The sequence below is a fragment of the Coregonus clupeaformis genome, chromosome 23 (assembly GCF_020615455.1).
Source record: "Coregonus clupeaformis isolate EN_2021a chromosome 23, ASM2061545v1, whole genome shotgun sequence".
In the NCBI taxonomy this organism is placed as follows: domain Eukaryota; kingdom Metazoa; phylum Chordata; class Actinopteri; order Salmoniformes; family Salmonidae; genus Coregonus; species Coregonus clupeaformis.
This window is the reverse complement of record NC_059214.1, coordinates 58,310,323-58,327,301: the sequence shown is the minus strand read 5'-3', so window position 1 is coordinate 58,327,301 and position 16,979 is coordinate 58,310,323. Positions and strand designations below refer to the sequence as shown.

At 44.5% G+C, this 16,979-nt stretch overlaps 1 protein-coding gene across 1 annotated transcript; it reads right to left on the bottom strand.

Moving 5' to 3' along the window:
* Positions 1-696: 696 nt before the first annotated feature.
* LOC121536168 (neurotrophin receptor-interacting factor homolog) lies at positions 697-13,036 on the bottom strand. Its single transcript, XM_041843446.2, has 6 exons — positions 12,796-13,036; positions 12,351-12,481; positions 9,787-9,972; positions 4,040-4,201; positions 3,694-3,805; positions 697-2,262 (listed from the first exon to the last, which is right to left on the bottom strand). The coding sequence occupies exons 1-6, from the start codon at positions 13,034-13,036 to the stop codon at positions 1,220-1,222; spliced, it is 1,875 nt and encodes a 624-aa protein (XP_041699380.2). The 3' UTR covers positions 697-1,219.
* Between the last annotated feature and the right edge of the window lie 3,943 nt (positions 13,037-16,979).

The following is a 16,979-nucleotide window of genomic DNA, read 5'->3' as shown; positions in this document are numbered from 1 at the left end:
TATGTATTGATATGTAGGCTACGTGTGCCTTTACATTTGTTTTTTATGTACTTTGGTCCTTGAGCTGTTCTTGTCTATTAATGTTCTGTATTATTTCATGTTTTGTGTAGACCCCAGGAAAAGTAGCTGCTGCTTTTGCAGCAGCTAATGGGGATCCTAATCAAATACCAAATACCAAAAATTATTCACCAAGATTCTCAGAGTAGGAGTGCTGATATAGGATCTTTCCATATAATCTTATTCATCTATAAGGCAAAACAGCTCCTAGATCAGCATTCCTACTCTGACACTGTGGATAAGGGCCCTGACCTAATACCATGTTCAATGAGACTGTGTGTGGTCCCGTGCTGCTCAGCTGGTTCCTCTGTGGGTTCAGGAGGAGGTGTAGTCTGGTTGTCCTCCATGACCATGGTCCCCTCAGGGTTCCCCAGACCCTCCTCACACCCCTCCTCCTTCACCAGCAGCATCTCTGGACCCTCCTCCTCCTGGAAGAGACAGGTGATACAGATTACACAGACATACACTCCCTCAGGTACGTAACACAGATAAAACACACTTTCAACATGGAGTGGTTTACCCATCCCCACTAAGTTTGAGTCCTATACTGTAGTTACATAATGACTTCATTGTTGTTAAACCCATCATGGGGGACATAAATATGATGTTGTGGGTAAATATGAGTCAGCTATGATAAGTGAAAATTCCTCAGAAAAACGCAACTAAACTATTTCGACGTGTGTGTAGTATGTGTAGGTATTTAGTAAGTGTATGGTAAAGCGCTGGTGTGTGTGCAGAATAGGATGAGATCAGGTGTGCATATTAAAGGGAGTCTCAATGAAAGTCTTAGAATGAAAAGTCCCATTGTGTTTATTAAACATCAAAAGTTTTAAATACACCATATGAAAACCACACATATATATGTCAACAAAAAATCTACTTGAACTGCATTCATTTCTCATTAAAAGTTTATTGGGTAAAAAATAAAGTAATGAAATAGGCATTTGTGAACATCATATAACCTACACAGTACAAGCACTATGTAACATACTTTTTATGCTTATATATCACACAATGTCTGGTTGCAATATTCTACCCAGGAATATTCAACCCTGAAATCTGTTACACTCGTTATTCCAAATGCATCTGTGGATCTTTTCTGCTGACAACAATGAAAATTAATCTTTGTCTTTAATGCTGGGTTTGATCTAAACAGCAGAAGCTATCGAGTGGAATGGTTTTTCTGCTGGTGTATCCTGAGGAAGCTCCTCTCTGAGAACCTCTTCCCGCAGTGCATACAGGCGAACGGCCTTTCTCCCATGTGGACCTTCAGGTGCATTTTCAGCTGGTCCTGGCGGGTGAACCTCTTCTCACACTGGGGGCAGCTGTAGGGTTTCTCTCCTGTGTGGACCCTCTGGTGCCTCTTCAGGTCACCAGCCTGGGCGAAGCGCATGTGACACTGGGTACAGCTAAATGGTTTCTCCCCTGTGTGAACTCTCTGGTGTCTCTTCAGGCTGAACGAATGCGAAAAACAGGCTCGGCACAGGTGGCAGGCGAATTGTTTCTCCCCCGTGTGCACCCTCTGGTGGATCTCCACCTGTTTGGGGAAACTGAAGGCTATCCCACAGAACGAACACGGGAAGCGCTTCTCTTTGGCGCTGCCACCTTTACTGATTCCGTCTCTACTACTGTTATTTGTCAACGGGCTTGTGTAGCCATTTAGTGTTGAGGCACTGGCATTGTCTGAGGTCTGGTTTAACATAAGGAGAGTGTGAGGAGGATGAAGACCAGGGAGTGTCTGTGTTGTCACAGGGTCCATGTTCCAGTTGATATATCCTATAGAAGGCAGGCTGAAGGCAGCACCTGTTGGGGGATTAACCTGAGGCGCCATCAGTCTCTCTGAATCACAACTATAGGAGCAGGACGGAGCATCGCTAGCCGAATCTGTGTCTGTTCTCTCTCGCCGCATACGGACACCACCTCGTCCCCGCAGATCAAATCTACTCCTCGACCTGGTCTCCGCCAGTTTGTTGTCATGGAGACTAAGTTCAGTTGTTGTTTTGTGTTCCACTGTCGGTTTCTGGTTAACAGTGTTGTTCCACAGCCCAGAGTTGAGGACACTGTCCCATCCACTGACCTCCACTATGTCTCCTCTGGTCCTGGCCTGCTCGTTGATGTCGTCCCCCGGGCTGTTGGCTGCACCAGTCTGAGTCTGGGAATCCAAGATGGCCGCCCAGTCTCCTCTGTTAGACTCCAGCCAACCACCTGCAGGAAGAGGTTAGAAAATAGACTTTACAAACATGGCAGAGAAAACGCTACATATTGAGTTTTTTTTTGTCAATTACCTGGTCAAGGTCATACATTATAATGTGTGTTTTTGTATGTAAACATAAGTTGTATTGATTTAATTTTATGAATGAAGAAAAAATTATAGCAAGGTGCATCACTATTCCAATTGAAGTATATCTATAATGTTCTGTATATGTATGTACACTACATGACCAAAGGTATGTGGACACCTGCTCGTCGACTATCTCATTCCAAAATCATGGGCATTAATATGGAGTTGGTCCACCCTTTGCTGCTATAACAGCCTCCACTCTTCTGGGGAGGATTTCCACTAGATGTTGGAACATTGCTGCGAGGACTTGTTTCCATTCAGCCACAAGAGCATTAGTGAGGTCAGGCACCGATGTTGGGTGATTAGGCCTGGCTCGCAGTTGGGCGTTCCAATTCATCCCAAAGGTGTTCGATGGGGTTGAGGTCAGCGCTACACTGTATATGCAGGCCAGTCAAGTTCTTCCACACCAATCTCGACAAACCATTTCTTTATGGACCTCGCTTTGTGCATGGGGGCATTATCATGCTGAAACAGGAAAGGACCTTCCCCAAACTGTTGCCACAAAGTTGGAAGCACCGAATCATCTACAATGTAATTGTATGCTGTAGCATTAAGATTTCCCTTCACTGGAAGTAATAAGCCTGAACCATGAAAAACATCCCCAGACCATTATTCCTCCACCAAACTTTACAGTTGGCACTATGTATTGGGGCAGGTAGCGTTCTCCTGGCATCCGCCGAACCCAGATTAGTCTGTCGGACTGCCAGATGGTGAAGAGTGATTAATTACTCCAGAGAATGTGTTTCCACTGCTCCATAGTCCAATGGCGGCGAGCTTTACACCACTCCAGCCGACACTTGGCATTGCGCATGGTGATCTTAGGCTTGTGTGCGGCTGCTCGGCCAAGGAAACACATTTCATGAAGCTCCCAACGAACAGTTATTGTGCTGACGTTGCTTCCAGTGGCAGTTTGGAACTCGGTAGTGAGTGTGGCAACAGAGGACAGACGATTTAGCACTCGTGGTCCCGTTCTGTGAGCTTGTGTGGCCTACCACTTCGCGGCTGAGCTGTTGTTGCTCCTAGACGTTTCCACTTCACAATAACAGCACTTACAGTTGACCGGGGCAGCTCTAGCAGGGTAGAAATTTGACGAACTGACTTTTTGGAAAGGTGGCATCCTATGACTGTGCCACGTTGAAAGTCACTGAGCTCTTCAGTGAGGCCATTCTACTGCCAATGTTTGTCTATAGAGATTTCATGCCGGTGTGCTTGATTTTATACACTGAAACAGCAAAATCCACTAATTTGAATGGGTATCCACATACTTTTGTATATATAGTGTATGTCTCCCTTACCTTGCTCCCCCATCTTTAGTCCACTCAGCAGATCAATGCTCTCTGGTCCGTCTTCTATTGTCTCCTCTTTGACTAGCAGCAGATCAGGCTTTCCATCCTCCATGTCTACTGACTGCAAGAGATAAGGTTGGGTTTAGTTTACACTATCTTTCAAAGGCATGTCAAGACCAGCACCGGTATCCAGAAAGTGTCTCATAGGAGTGCCAATCTAGGATCTGTCCATATAATCTTATTAATTATGATCTACAAGGCAAAACTGATCTTAGATCAGTACTCCTACTGAGAGGCTTTGTGGATACAGGCCCTGATCTAATACCATTTAGACAGTAGTTCACAGTGGGCTCACCTCAGTGAGACTGTGTGTGGTCCTGTGCTGCTCAACTGGTTCCTCTGTGGGTTCATGAGGTGTAGTCTGGTTTTCTTCCATGACCATGGTCCCCCCCTCAGTGTTCCCCAGACCCTCCTCACACCCCTCCTCCTTCACCAGCAGCACCTCTGGACCCTTCTCCTGGAAGAGAGAGGTGATACAGATTACACTTGAACAAGTCTGTGCAAAAAATAAGAATAAAACAAGGGGGTCAATGCAAATAGTCTGGGTAGCCATTTGATTAACTGTTCAGCAGTCTTAACGCTGGGGGTAGAAGCTGTTAAGGAGTCTTTTGGTCCCAGCCTTGGCTCTCCGGTACAGCCATGCGGTAGCAGAGAGAACAGTCTATGACTTGGGTGGCATTCCTCTGACACAGCCTGGTATAGAGGTCCTGGATGGCAGGGTGCTCTGCCCCAGTGATGTACTGGGCCGTACGCACTACCCTCTGTAGCGCCTTGCGGTCGGATGCCGAGCAGTTGCCATACCAAGCGGTGATGCAATCAGTCAGGATGCTCTCTATTGTGCAGCTGTAGAACTAAGAGGATCTGAGGACCCATGCCAAATATTTTCAGTCTCCTGAGGGGGAATAGGCATTGTCGTGCCTTCCTCACGACTGTGTTGGTGTGTTTGGACTATGATAGGTCCTTAGTGATGTGGACACCAAGGAACTTGAAGCTTTCGACCTTCTCCACTACAGCCCTGTCAGTATGAATGGGGGCGTGCTCAGCCCTCCTTTTCCTGTAGTCCGAGGGGACTAAGCACGCAACCGAGGGGCCCCTGGGTTGAGGGTAAGCGTGACGGATGTGTTGTTGCCTACCCTCACCAGCTGGAGGCGGCCCATCAGGAAGTCTAGGATCCAGTTGCAGAGGGAAGGTGTTCAGTCCCAGGGTCCTTAGCTTAGTGATGAGCTTGGAGGGCACTATTTTGTTGAACACTGTGCTGTAGTCAACGACCAGCATTCTCACATAGGTGTTCCTTTTGTCTAGGTGGGAAAGTTAACCCGTTTAAAGGTCTTACTCACATCGGCCACGGAGAGCGTGATCAAACCTGTCGTCTGGAACAGCTGGTTCATTGCATAGTTCAGTATTGCTTGCCTCGAAGTGAGCATAGAAGGCATTTAGCTCGTCTGGTAGGCTCGCGTCACTGGGCAGCTCGCAGCTGGGTTTCCCTTTTGTAGTCCCTTACAGTTTGCAAGCCCTGCCACATCTGACGAGCGTTAGAATCCTACGGCTCTTAGTCCTGTGTTGACGCTTTGCCTGTTTGATGGTTCGTCTGAGGGCATAGCGGGAAAACAGTCTTGTAGCTTAGCATCCGCATCATCAGACCACTTCCGTAATGAGCGAGTCACTGGTACTATGTAGGAAGTAGCAGGATTTCTTATAAGCCTCCAGATTAGTGTCTCGTTCCATGAAAGCAGCAGCTCTAGCCTTTAACTCAGTGTGGATGTTGTCTGTAATCCATGGCTTCTGGTTGGGATATGTACATACGGTCACTGTGGGGACGATGTCATCGATGCACTTATTAATGAAGCCGGTGACTGATGTGGTATACTCCTCAATGCCATTAGATGAATCCCGGAAAATCTTCCAGTCTGTGCTAGCGAAACAGTCCTGTATCTTAGCATCCGCTTCATCGGACCACTTCCGATGAGTTTTTGCTTCCTGTACTTTCTGTTTGAGTTTTTGCTTGTAAGCAGGAATCAGTAGGATAGAGTTATGGTGAAATTTGCCAAATGGAGGGTGAGGGAGCGCTTGTACACATCTCTGTGTGTGGAGTAAAGGTGATCTAGAGTTTTTTTTCCCCCTAGTTGCACGTGACATGCTGGTAGAAATGAGGTCAAACGGATTTCAGTTTTCCTGCATTAAAGTCCCCGGCCACTAGGAGCACCACCTCTGGATGAGCATTTTCTTGTTTGCTTATGGCCTTATTACAGCTCGTTGAGTGCCGTCTTATAATAATAATATGCCATTTAGCAGACGCTTTTATCCAAAGCGACTTACAGTCATGCGTGCATACATTTTTGTGTATGGGTGGTCCCGGGGATCGAACCCACTACCTTGGCGTTACAAGCACCGTGCTCTACCAGCTGAGCTACAGAGGACCACGCTAGTGTCAGTATCGGTTTGTGGTGGTAAATAGACAGCTCTGAAGAATATATACTGAACAAAAATATAAACACAACATGTAAAGTGTTGGTCCCATGTTTCATGAGCTGAAATAAAATATCTTAGAAATGTTCCATATGCACAAACAGCTTATTTCTCTTAAATTTTGTGCTGGGGACAATAAAAGGCCACTCTAAAATGTGCAATTTTGTCACACAACACAATGCCACAGATGTCTCAAGTTTTGAGGGAGCATGCAATTGCCATGCTGACTGCAGGAATGTCCACCAGAGCTGTTGCCAGAGAATTTAATGTTAACTCCGAGATGCTGACCTTCTAGGCAGAGTTGCAAAGAAAAAGTCCAGTGTTCTTTTGCCAAATCTTAATCTTTTCTTTTTATTGGCCAGTCTGAGATATGGCTTTTTCTTTGCAACTCTGCCTAGGTCAGCATCCCGGAGTCACCTCTTCACTGTTGACGTTGAGACTGGTGTTTTGCGGGTACTATTTAATTAAGCTGCCAGTTGAGGACCTGTGAGGCGTCTGTTTCTCAAACTAGACAATGTATTTGTCCTCTTGCTCAGTTGTGCACCGGGGCCTCCCACTCCTCTTTCTATTCTGGTTAGAGCCAGTTTGCGCTGTTCTGTGAAGGGAGTAGTACACAGCGTTGTATGAGATCTTCAGTTTTATTGCTTCTTTAAATCAGCACAACAGTTTTAAGCTGTGCTAACATAATTGCAAAAGGGTTTTCTAATTATCAATTTGCCTTTTAAAATTATAAACTTGGATTAGCAAACACAATGTGCAATTGGAGCACAGGACTGATGGTTGCTGATAATGGGCATCTGTACGCCTATGTAGATATTCCATTAGGAATCAGCCGTTTCCAGCTACAATAGCCATTTACAACATTAACAATGTCTACACTGTATTTCTGATTAATTTGATGTTATTTTAATGGACAAAACAATTGCTTTTCTTTCGAAAACAAGGACATTTTTAAGAGACCCCAAACTTTTTAACGGTAGTATATATATATATATATATATATATATATATCATATATATTATTTATTTATAAAGAGACACAGACCACCCCCTCCCCCCCGATCTTACCGGAGGCTGCTGTTCTGTCTTGCCGATGCACGGAAAACCCAACTAACTGTATATTATCCATGTCCTTGTTCAGCTACGACTCTGTGAAACATAGCTCATCCAGTTTATTCTCCAGTGATTGCGCGTTCGCCAGTAGAACGGAGGGTAAAGGCGGATTATCTACTCGTCGACACAGACTCGCCAGGCTTCCAGCACGACGACCCCTGGAACCTCTTCTTACGAATGACAGGGATTTGGGCCTGGTCCAGGAAGAAGAGTAAATCCTTCGCTTCTGACTCAGTAAAAAAAATCCTTGTCCAGATCGAGCTGAGTAGTCGCTGTTCTGATGTCCAGAAGCTCTTTTCGGTCATAGGAAACGATGGCGGAAACATTACGTACAAAAAAAGTGAAAAACAATGCACAAAAAACGGCGGCCATCCCCCTCCGGCGCCATTCTCATTTAGTAAGTGTATATTGGTTATAACACGCTGTCGTGGGTATGCAGAATAGGGTGAGATCAGATGTGATGTCTACTGAAGAGAGTCTCAATGAGAAAAAAGTATTACGCACAGTTCAGACACCAAACTTATGGCTGAACTGAATAGAAATTAAGAGCGGGGTGCCACCAGCAAATCCGAGTCCATGATTACACAGGAGGCTGGCTCATAATAACGTCTGGAACGGAGCAAATTGAATGGCATCAACCACATGTATTTGATACCATTCCACTGATTCCACTCCAGCCATTACCACAAGCCTGTCCTCCCCAATTAAGGTGTCACCAACCTCCTGTGCATGATTGTGCTTCTGTTGTGGGTGTGGTAGTGAAGCAACCTTTATTAGCATGCAATTAACATATCTTAATATGCAATACCATTTCTCCCGAGAGTGGAAGAACTGCACTCTAGCACGCTGCATGAAACAGAGGCGTGCTTCACCCGCACCATGCCGAAAGAGTGGCAGAGGCTGCCGAACTATCGTCAAAATGTAGACGAGGCGTACTTAATGGTTTCAGACGGCACTCTATCCCCGCTCTTCCAAAGAGAAAGTGACATTTTTTGTTCGGTGGGCGATGGTGGTGTTTGAACTAGGGCTTAGAATGAAAAGTTCCATTTTGTGTTTATTAAACATAAACAAGTTTTAAATACACCATATGAAACCCACACATCCTCGTCTCAACTACAAATCTGCATGATAAACTGCATTCCTTTTCTCATTAAAAGTGTCTTGGGAAAAAAATGAAGTAGTTGAATGGCGGTAATGTAATAGGCATTTGTGAACATCCTAACCTACACAGTACAAACACAATATGTAACAGACTTTTTAGGCTTATATCTGCCTTATTATTATCACACAATGTCTAGATGCAATATTCTACCCAGGAATATTCAACACTGAAATCTGTTACTCTCGTTATTCCAAATGCATCTGTGGATCCATTCTGCTGACAATTAAAATGTGATCTAAAAGTCAAGCTATCCAGTGGAATGGCTACTTTCTATGTTATAGAGTAGAATGGTTTTTCTGCTGGTGTATTCTGAGGTAGCTCCTCTCTGAGAACCTCTTCCCTCAGTCCGTACAGATGAATGGCCTCTCTCCCTTGTGGACCTTCAAGTGCCTCTTCAGATGGTGCTGGTGGGAGAACCTCTTCTCACACTGGGGGCAGCTGTAGGGTTTCTCCCCTGTGTGGACCCTCTGGTGCCTCTTTAGGGTGCCAGCCTCTGCGAAGCGCATGTGACACTGGGTACAGCTGAAGGGTTTCTCCCCTGTGTGGACCCTCTGGTGGATCTCCACCTTCTGGGGGCAGCTGAAGCCTTTGTTACAGAACATGCAGAGAAACCGTTTCTCTTTACTATTGCCTGATGTTGCTCCCACTCTCTGAGCCTGGGCTCTAGCCCTGTCGTTTGAGTTCAATACCTGATCGAAAAGGACGCGGCCGTGTAAATCGGAAGGCCCCATCGACGTGGACACTGGGTCGCGATCACTGAACATGTGTAAAGGGGAGTGGGTCGCAACATTTGGATTTGTCTCCAAGCTTTCCTTGTAGTCTAAGAAATCTCTGCCCTGTGAGTGTCCGTCTCCTAGGTGATTATCTGCATTCCATGTGGGAGGAGCGTCGCCCTCCACTTTCACAGTCACTTCATCTACAACCAGACTCTCCTCTTTCTTATCTAGGCACCCTTCAGAGTATACACTACTACTGTACTGGTTCCAGTCCCCTCTAGACAGATCACTCTGTGTCTCTACACCCAAGGGCATGTTGCCAGGGTCCATCTCTGTAGTGTACGAACAAGACAGATCATCAACACCAGTGTCTAACGCATCACCACAGGAATTAACCATCCTCTGGCTCTGGTGAAATACCGGTAAATACTCTGAGCCAGAAGCAGGAGGACAGCCCAGTGGCCCCAGTCCCAGTCTCTCTGGGTCTGATCTGTGGTCAGATCCTGTGCGTAAGAGCCTTTGTGTTACAGTTAAAGTCTCGGTGTCGGTCTTTGACTTGAGGACGGCCTTCAGTGTTCCACTGACCTCCGTAATGCTGCGTCGGGTCCTGGCCTGGGGCACGTTGGCGAGGTCCTCCGTGGCTACAGGGGGCGCCACTTCAGCCGCTGCTCCAGTCTGGATGCCTCTGCTGTGTTGTGGGTCATCTTCTTCATTTCTCTCCTGCTTGACCAGAGATGATCCTCCAGGACCTGCAACCTCTGTATCTGCAGACTGACAAGAAGAGGGGAGGTTATTACAGGTACATGCGGGGCCAGTATGGATATAAAAAAGAATAATGTATGCACTAACTGTAAGTCGCTCTGGATAAGAGCGTCTGCTAAATGACGTAAAATGTAAATGTAAAAATGAGTAGAATTGGATAACAATGTCATAGGGAAGTCTCACAAGCTCCCCTATGGCAGATAAATGAGGATGTACATCAGTGGAGGCTGCTGAGGGGAGGACGGCTCATAATAATGGCTGGAATGGAGTAAATGGAATGGCATCAAACACATGGAAACCACGTGTTTGATGTATTTGATACCATTCCACCAATTCCACACCAGCCAATACCACAAACCAGTCCTCCCCAACCTCCTGTGATGTGCATATAAGTAGGGCTGTGACAGTGTTCATTTCGTCAACAATAACTATGACGAAAAATACTAGGTGACATTTTAGTCATTTAGCAGACGCTCTTATCCAGAGCGACTTACAGGAGCAATTAGGGTTAAGTGCCTTGCTCAAGGGCACATTGACAGATTTTTCACCTAGTCGGCTCGGGGATTAGAACCAGCGACCTTTCGGTTACTGGCACAACGCTCTTAACCACTAAGCTACCTGCCGCTAATGAGACAAGATGCCCTGGAAAAAAACTACAAAAAACGAACTATTACAAATTACTTTTCATTTTAGTCTACGGAAATGTGACGAGACGAGAATTCCATGTGAGACTAACAGACATTTAATTTGACTGGAAGCTCCTTTTCATCAGTTTTGTCCAATCATAAGCAATAAGCATGCATGCAGAATATTTAATGCAATCCTCTCATTGGCCGAATTGACACCTTTCAGTTGCGCGATCTGATTGAGCTGATCTACACGGCTCTTCCACACAGCTCCCAGGCGGCCTCTTCAGTCACTCGTCATTCTTTTGAACTGATGCGAAGCCAGGACACTTCACGTGTAACTAACCTCAACTAGAAACAATAATGTTTACTCTCTCTTACTTTCATGTAGGCTAATTTTGCTTTGATCTCATCAGAAGCTCTATTTTCCCCAAAGCTGTTATTCATTCATCTGTGTTCAGATGCGGTCTCTCGCGGTCCGCAAATGCGAGTTGCGGTTGGTTTTTTCCTATGGGAAAAATGAATGCTATTTGTTGAATATTAGGAGTACAGTAATACTTATTAATACTTCTGGCATTTCTGGAAAGCTCATTCTCCCCTTTTTAAGGAAACCGCTGTTATTTACCACCTTGACAGTTAAGATGGGGAGAAAAATCAGAGCTGTAAATTGTTTAACCTGTAGTCAAGGCTTTATAGTATATGGTTAATTATGGCTGGCATTGGTTATAATCTGCCACAATATCAATGTTGCCAGCTACAGTTTAGGAGAGGATAGTAGGCCTAGTTGGACAAGGCTACCTGAATGTGCACATGATGGAAGTTAGAGGTAGCCTAAATATTCATTATTTAATAGAAAATAATGCACTGACTATTATGTGATTAAATGGTTGTGACTAAGGGAGTGGAAGCTATTATGTGCATGATGGAAGTTAAGTTAGAGGTTTGTATGAACGGTTCAATAAAACAAAATAAAACTACAATGATTAAAATGACTGACTAAAACATTAATAGGTCGTTATCAATAAAATGAGGTGCAGAGCATTTGATTTGCCTGCTGGGGGGCAAGCCAGCTCCACTAAAACCATTGACAACTGCGTGCCATTTTCAAGGGATTGTTAAATAAATGTTTGGTTTTAATATCATCACCTCTTGAAGACTAAAACAAAATCTAAAATAGGTGACAAAATTAAAGGTGGTACACAGAATTTCTCTCTCCCCCATGTGGAAGCTCGATGAATTGCAACAGCACTAGGCTACATTCAAAACAAATCTCCCCCCTCTCCCGCATCCCATTGCCACGTAACATGATGGAGACTCCCTTGCGGTTGAGCCTTTCGGTTTTTTGTCCACCAGCTTCAAACATCTGTAAAAACTATATTTTTTGTTATTTAAAAGTTATTTAAACTAGATGGTAAAATGATTCCCTACACTATGCTTTTTTCTCACATTGAATGAACAGTGTAGAATTTTAGCAAACAGGAAATGACAGAGTGATTTCTACACAAAGCAGACTAAACTCTTTGGTCCTTTAAAAACCTGCTGTATGTAAAATATTGTCTGCTATAGCTAGAAAAATAAATAAATATGACTCTGGATGACAACATAATGCTGTTTGTTTCCAAAATTGGGGGTGTTTTCCTAAAGAAGTTAAATACTAACGAATATCGCGATACTGGTAGCGTCCCAGTATGTAAGCAAGTGAATAGCTGAGGGGAGCCTTTCTGAAATAAACTGGCCATATTTTATGTACTGTAATCTAACCTCTATCACGATAACGTGCTGGGTTGAGGTTCCACTCTCCTCATCAACAGTGATTGGTTGGTCATCTCTCCATGTATTGTGTCCTGCTGGCTTCACAACGCTGCTGTAGCCTCCAGTGAGATGTCCTTCACCTGAGAGAGTGATTGGGATAAAAGTGGTGGTTAGGTTGGGTGCTGTCAATGCTCAACGCTATATTGTCCACTATTGACAGTTTTGACACTGTCTAGAATTGGCAAGGATGTAAGGTAACACTTCACATAACTTCTTAATATACTATTTATAGATTAATGGATTATGTTTCATGTCTCATATTGTTTTACTCATTGAAATCATAGGAAATGCAGTATATCAAGAATCTGGTTAGAATATGATAGTGTCTTTCTGCAAGTTAGTTAAGTAATGGCATACTATCCAAAAACTGACTAAGGCCTTCTGCAAAATGTACCTCTTGCCAATCCTCTGTATCGGTCGAGGGTCTTGACACTACTGGGGACACTGGCGAGCACGCGGTCTCGCGTTGTCCTCTCTGCGCGCTCCCGTGCCACCTTCAGTTCCAGTAGCTGTAGTTTCCTCCGCAATGCCCTGTTTTCTTTCTGGCTTTGAGTTATTTCCAAACGAAACACTGCATAGTCGTCGTCTACGAGTTTACAGACCTCTGCCACAGCTGCATTCGCTAGCACCTCCATAATGGAGGCTATTTGAGTGTGAAAAACCATACAGTTAGCCATTGTTAGCTAACATTAACAGCTAGCTAATGTTTGTTACCTAGATACAATTTATATCAACCAAGTGCCATCTTCAACGCGACTTAAAGACTACCTGGGGTAAGCATGTGATCATGTGCAGTTAAATTAGTCATATTTTGAGTTCCAAGGTGTTAATAAACGTCTAAATAACAACAATAAAAACGCTAATGTGGAAGTTGTTCATGGTGACTGTTGACTTCCGTTTACACTTCTTCTTCACTGGTTCTGAAATGGCGGTTGGCAATCAACTTTAGTGATGCCTTACCGCTACCAACTGGACTGGAGTGTGGAACAGAGACAGGGAATGTCTAAAGTTTAACCTTACCCCCTTGACAGCCCGGCCTTCTCCATAAGGAATTGGAATACATAATTAAAATACAATATCACCTTCAGGTTTTCCTAACAATTCAATTAAACTTGGGCACTAAAATACCATTATTCCTAATAACAAATTGTTCCTTTCCCTCCAATACCGCTGGCACTGCGTTGTCTTTCAAGTCGGGAATTGAGGAATTATCGCCAAGTAAAGGTTTGTCGCAAATTCTCCTGCTATGCTTTACACTAGATACATGTCTTCTCAGCAGACCTGGCTTGTTATAAAGTTGTTATTTAAAAAAATAGGGTGTATTTTATGAATAGGCCATAGGCAAAACTACATTGAGGGTCTGTATTGTGTTTGAATGTGAGCATATTCAGATGCTCAACTGAGGGACTTAGTAATAATAAATAAAAAACTCTTACCCCAGGACACTTCACAGAATGTTATCGCAGGTGCAGCGAAATGCAAGCCACACTAATACAATTTTTCCCTTTTGTGGACACGCCTGTGTCTGATAAGGTTACTCAGGAAGGAGAAGCTCTTGTAACATAGCTTACACTTGAAGGGCCTCTCCTTGGTGTGAACAGTCTGGTGCGTCTTCACATAGTTTGCCTTAGAAAAGCGCTTCCCACATGTGGGGCAGGCATACGGGCTTGTCGGCGTCCGTCCTAATGCTCGGCTTCCCATGTTGTGACCCAATGACACCAGAGTAGGTAGAAGCAGGAGCCACCGCCCTCAGGTGGTTAGTCTTTGAGCTCCCTCCTTGACCTCTAGCCATTGTTTGGGTGTTGGTTGATTGTGTGCTGTGTTTTAGGCTTGGTGCCTCTCGTGGTGAACGCCCATTGTGACCCAGTCTGTATTTGTGGGGTAACCCTGAGGTAACTGAGGAAGGCTAGACCCCAGGTCTAGGCCCAGGCCTTCTATAAACCCAGTCACCAGGCATTAGACGAGACCCTGAAGGAGAAGACAGACTTCCTGTTAGACTACCACCAGGGGGGTCTCCCACCACCCTCTGTGAAGGCTGAAGCCCAGGGTGACTTGCTCTGTTCATCATGGATACTGTGGTGTTTGTATCATAGGAACAGGATGATCTCTCTCTATCAGCCCCAGGCCCTGCTCCATCCCTGCACTGAGACTGTGAAGAGAAGGGTCTGTGCTGCAGACTGGATCCCTGACCCAAACCACCCCTTTGCCCCTACCAACTCGCTCGGACGGCCCTCCGTTGTCACGTGTTGCTGATGAAACTCTGAGGGTGACTTTCAGAGAGTGGACGAGGGGATCAATCAGGACACACTCGTGACTTGAATGATGCAATTAATGTTCAACTTTTAAATAAAACGAGCATGAAATTCTAATTAACAATTTCCCCCTGTCATTTTACAAGATATAAACCTCAGTAACAGTTAAACATTTAATTTGGGAGGTATTTAATCTTTTACATGTGTCAAGTCTCGAAATCAGGCATAAAGAAATTCACGTGACATATAATTAGGCACTCCTTTTATTTTGTGTGAAATTGCGCAAACTCAAAAATAACGTGGTGCCTTATGGGATTCCACTTCGCTCTGAAGCCGGCGATGTTGCTGGCTCGGTAGAAATGGCTATCGGCGGGTCTAATTGGCCCCTACACCCTCCATAATTTTCACTCCTTCAGCTTTGGGACACTTGTGCATATGGCAGAGGCGTGCGTGAACACACAATCGAGGGCAGAGGGGAAGGGGGTCATTTGGGATTCAGCCTCTGTCTCTCTGATGACCACCAGGACTGAAGTTGTTCAGTCCACCTGTCCACTGGCCCAGTGTTTGTGTTCTGTAAGGTGGTGGTAGAGTCTCTTTCCCTCACGGTTCGGTCCCGGTTCCGACTTGGGAAGGAAAAGAGACTACTCCTGATCTGGGGCCAGGGTTTGTGACCAGCCGCTTCAGAGCTCCAGTCTCTCCCGCCAGCAACACCGTATATCAGCAGGTCCTCATGGACTGCATAGTGTAAACACAAATTGTACAGAAGACACAACGTTTTTGCTGTACAGTGCTGTGGAAAAGTATTTGCCCCCTTTCTAATTTTCTCTACTTTTGCATATTTTTGATACTGAATGTTATCAGATCTTCAACCAAAACCTAATATTAGATCAAGAGAACCGGAGTGAACAAATGACACAACAATTACATACTTATTTCATTTATTTAATAAACAAAGTTATGCAACACCCAATGCCCCTGTATGAAAAAGTTAATGCCCCCTTACACTCAATAACAGGTTGTGCCACCTTTAGCTGCAGTGACTCCAACCAAGTGCTTCCTGTAGTTGTTGATCAGTCTCTCACAACATTGTGGAGGAATTTTAGACCACTCTTCCATGCAGAACTGCTTTAACTCAGCGACATTTGTGGGTTTTCAAGCATGAACTGCTCGTTTCAAATCCTGCCAAAACATCTCAATTGGGATTATGTCTGGACTTTGACTAGGCCATTCCAAAACTTCAAATGTGTTTCTTTTTAGCCATTTTCATGTAGACTTGATTGTGTGTTTTGGCTCATTGTCTTGCTGCATAACCCAGCTGCACTTCAGCTTCAGCTCACAAACGGATGGCCTGACATTCTCCTGTAGAATTATCTGATACAGAGCAGAATTCATGGTTCCTTCATCCAGGTCTTGAGGCAGCAAAGCATCCCCAAACCATCACACTACCACCACCATGCTTGACCGTTGGTTTAAGGTTCTTAATGTGGAATGCAATGTTTGGTTTTTGCCAGACATAATGGGACACATTTAGTCCAATAAGTTATACTTTTGACTCATCTGTCCATAGAACATTCTTCCAAGAGTCTTGATGATCATCAAGGTGCTTTTTGGCAAACTCCAATGCTTCCCACAGTTGTGTCAAGTTGGTTGGATGTCCTTTGGGTGGTGGACCATTCTTGATACACACAGAAAACTGTTGAGCGTGAAAAACCCAGCAGCGTTGTAGTTATTGACACAAACCGGTGCGCCTGGCACCATCTACCATACCCCGTTTAAAGGCACATCAATCTTTTGTCTTGCCCATTCACCCTCTGAATGGCACACATACACAATCCATGTCTCTATTGTGTCAAGGCTTGCATTCGGAAAGTATTCAGACCCCTTCCCTTTTTCCACATTTTGTTACATTACAGCCTTAATCTAAAATTGATTAAATAAATGTTTTCCCTCATCAATCTAAACACAATACCCCATGACAAAAGCGAAAACAGGTTTTTAGAAATGTTTTTAAATCTATTCAAAAAAAATAAAACATACCTATTTACATAAGTATTCAGACCCTTTGCTATGAGACTCAAAATTGAGCACAGGTGCATCCTGTTTCCATTGTCATCCTTGAGATGTTTCGACAACTTGATTGGAGTCCACCTGTGGTAATTTTAATTGATTGGACATGATTTGGAAAAGCACACGCCTGTCTATATAAGATCCCACAGTTGACAGTGCATGTCAGAGCAAAAACCAAGCCATGAGGTCGAAGGAATTGTCCGTAGAGCTCCGAGACAGGATTGTGTCGAGGCACAGATCTGGGGAAGGGTACCAAAAG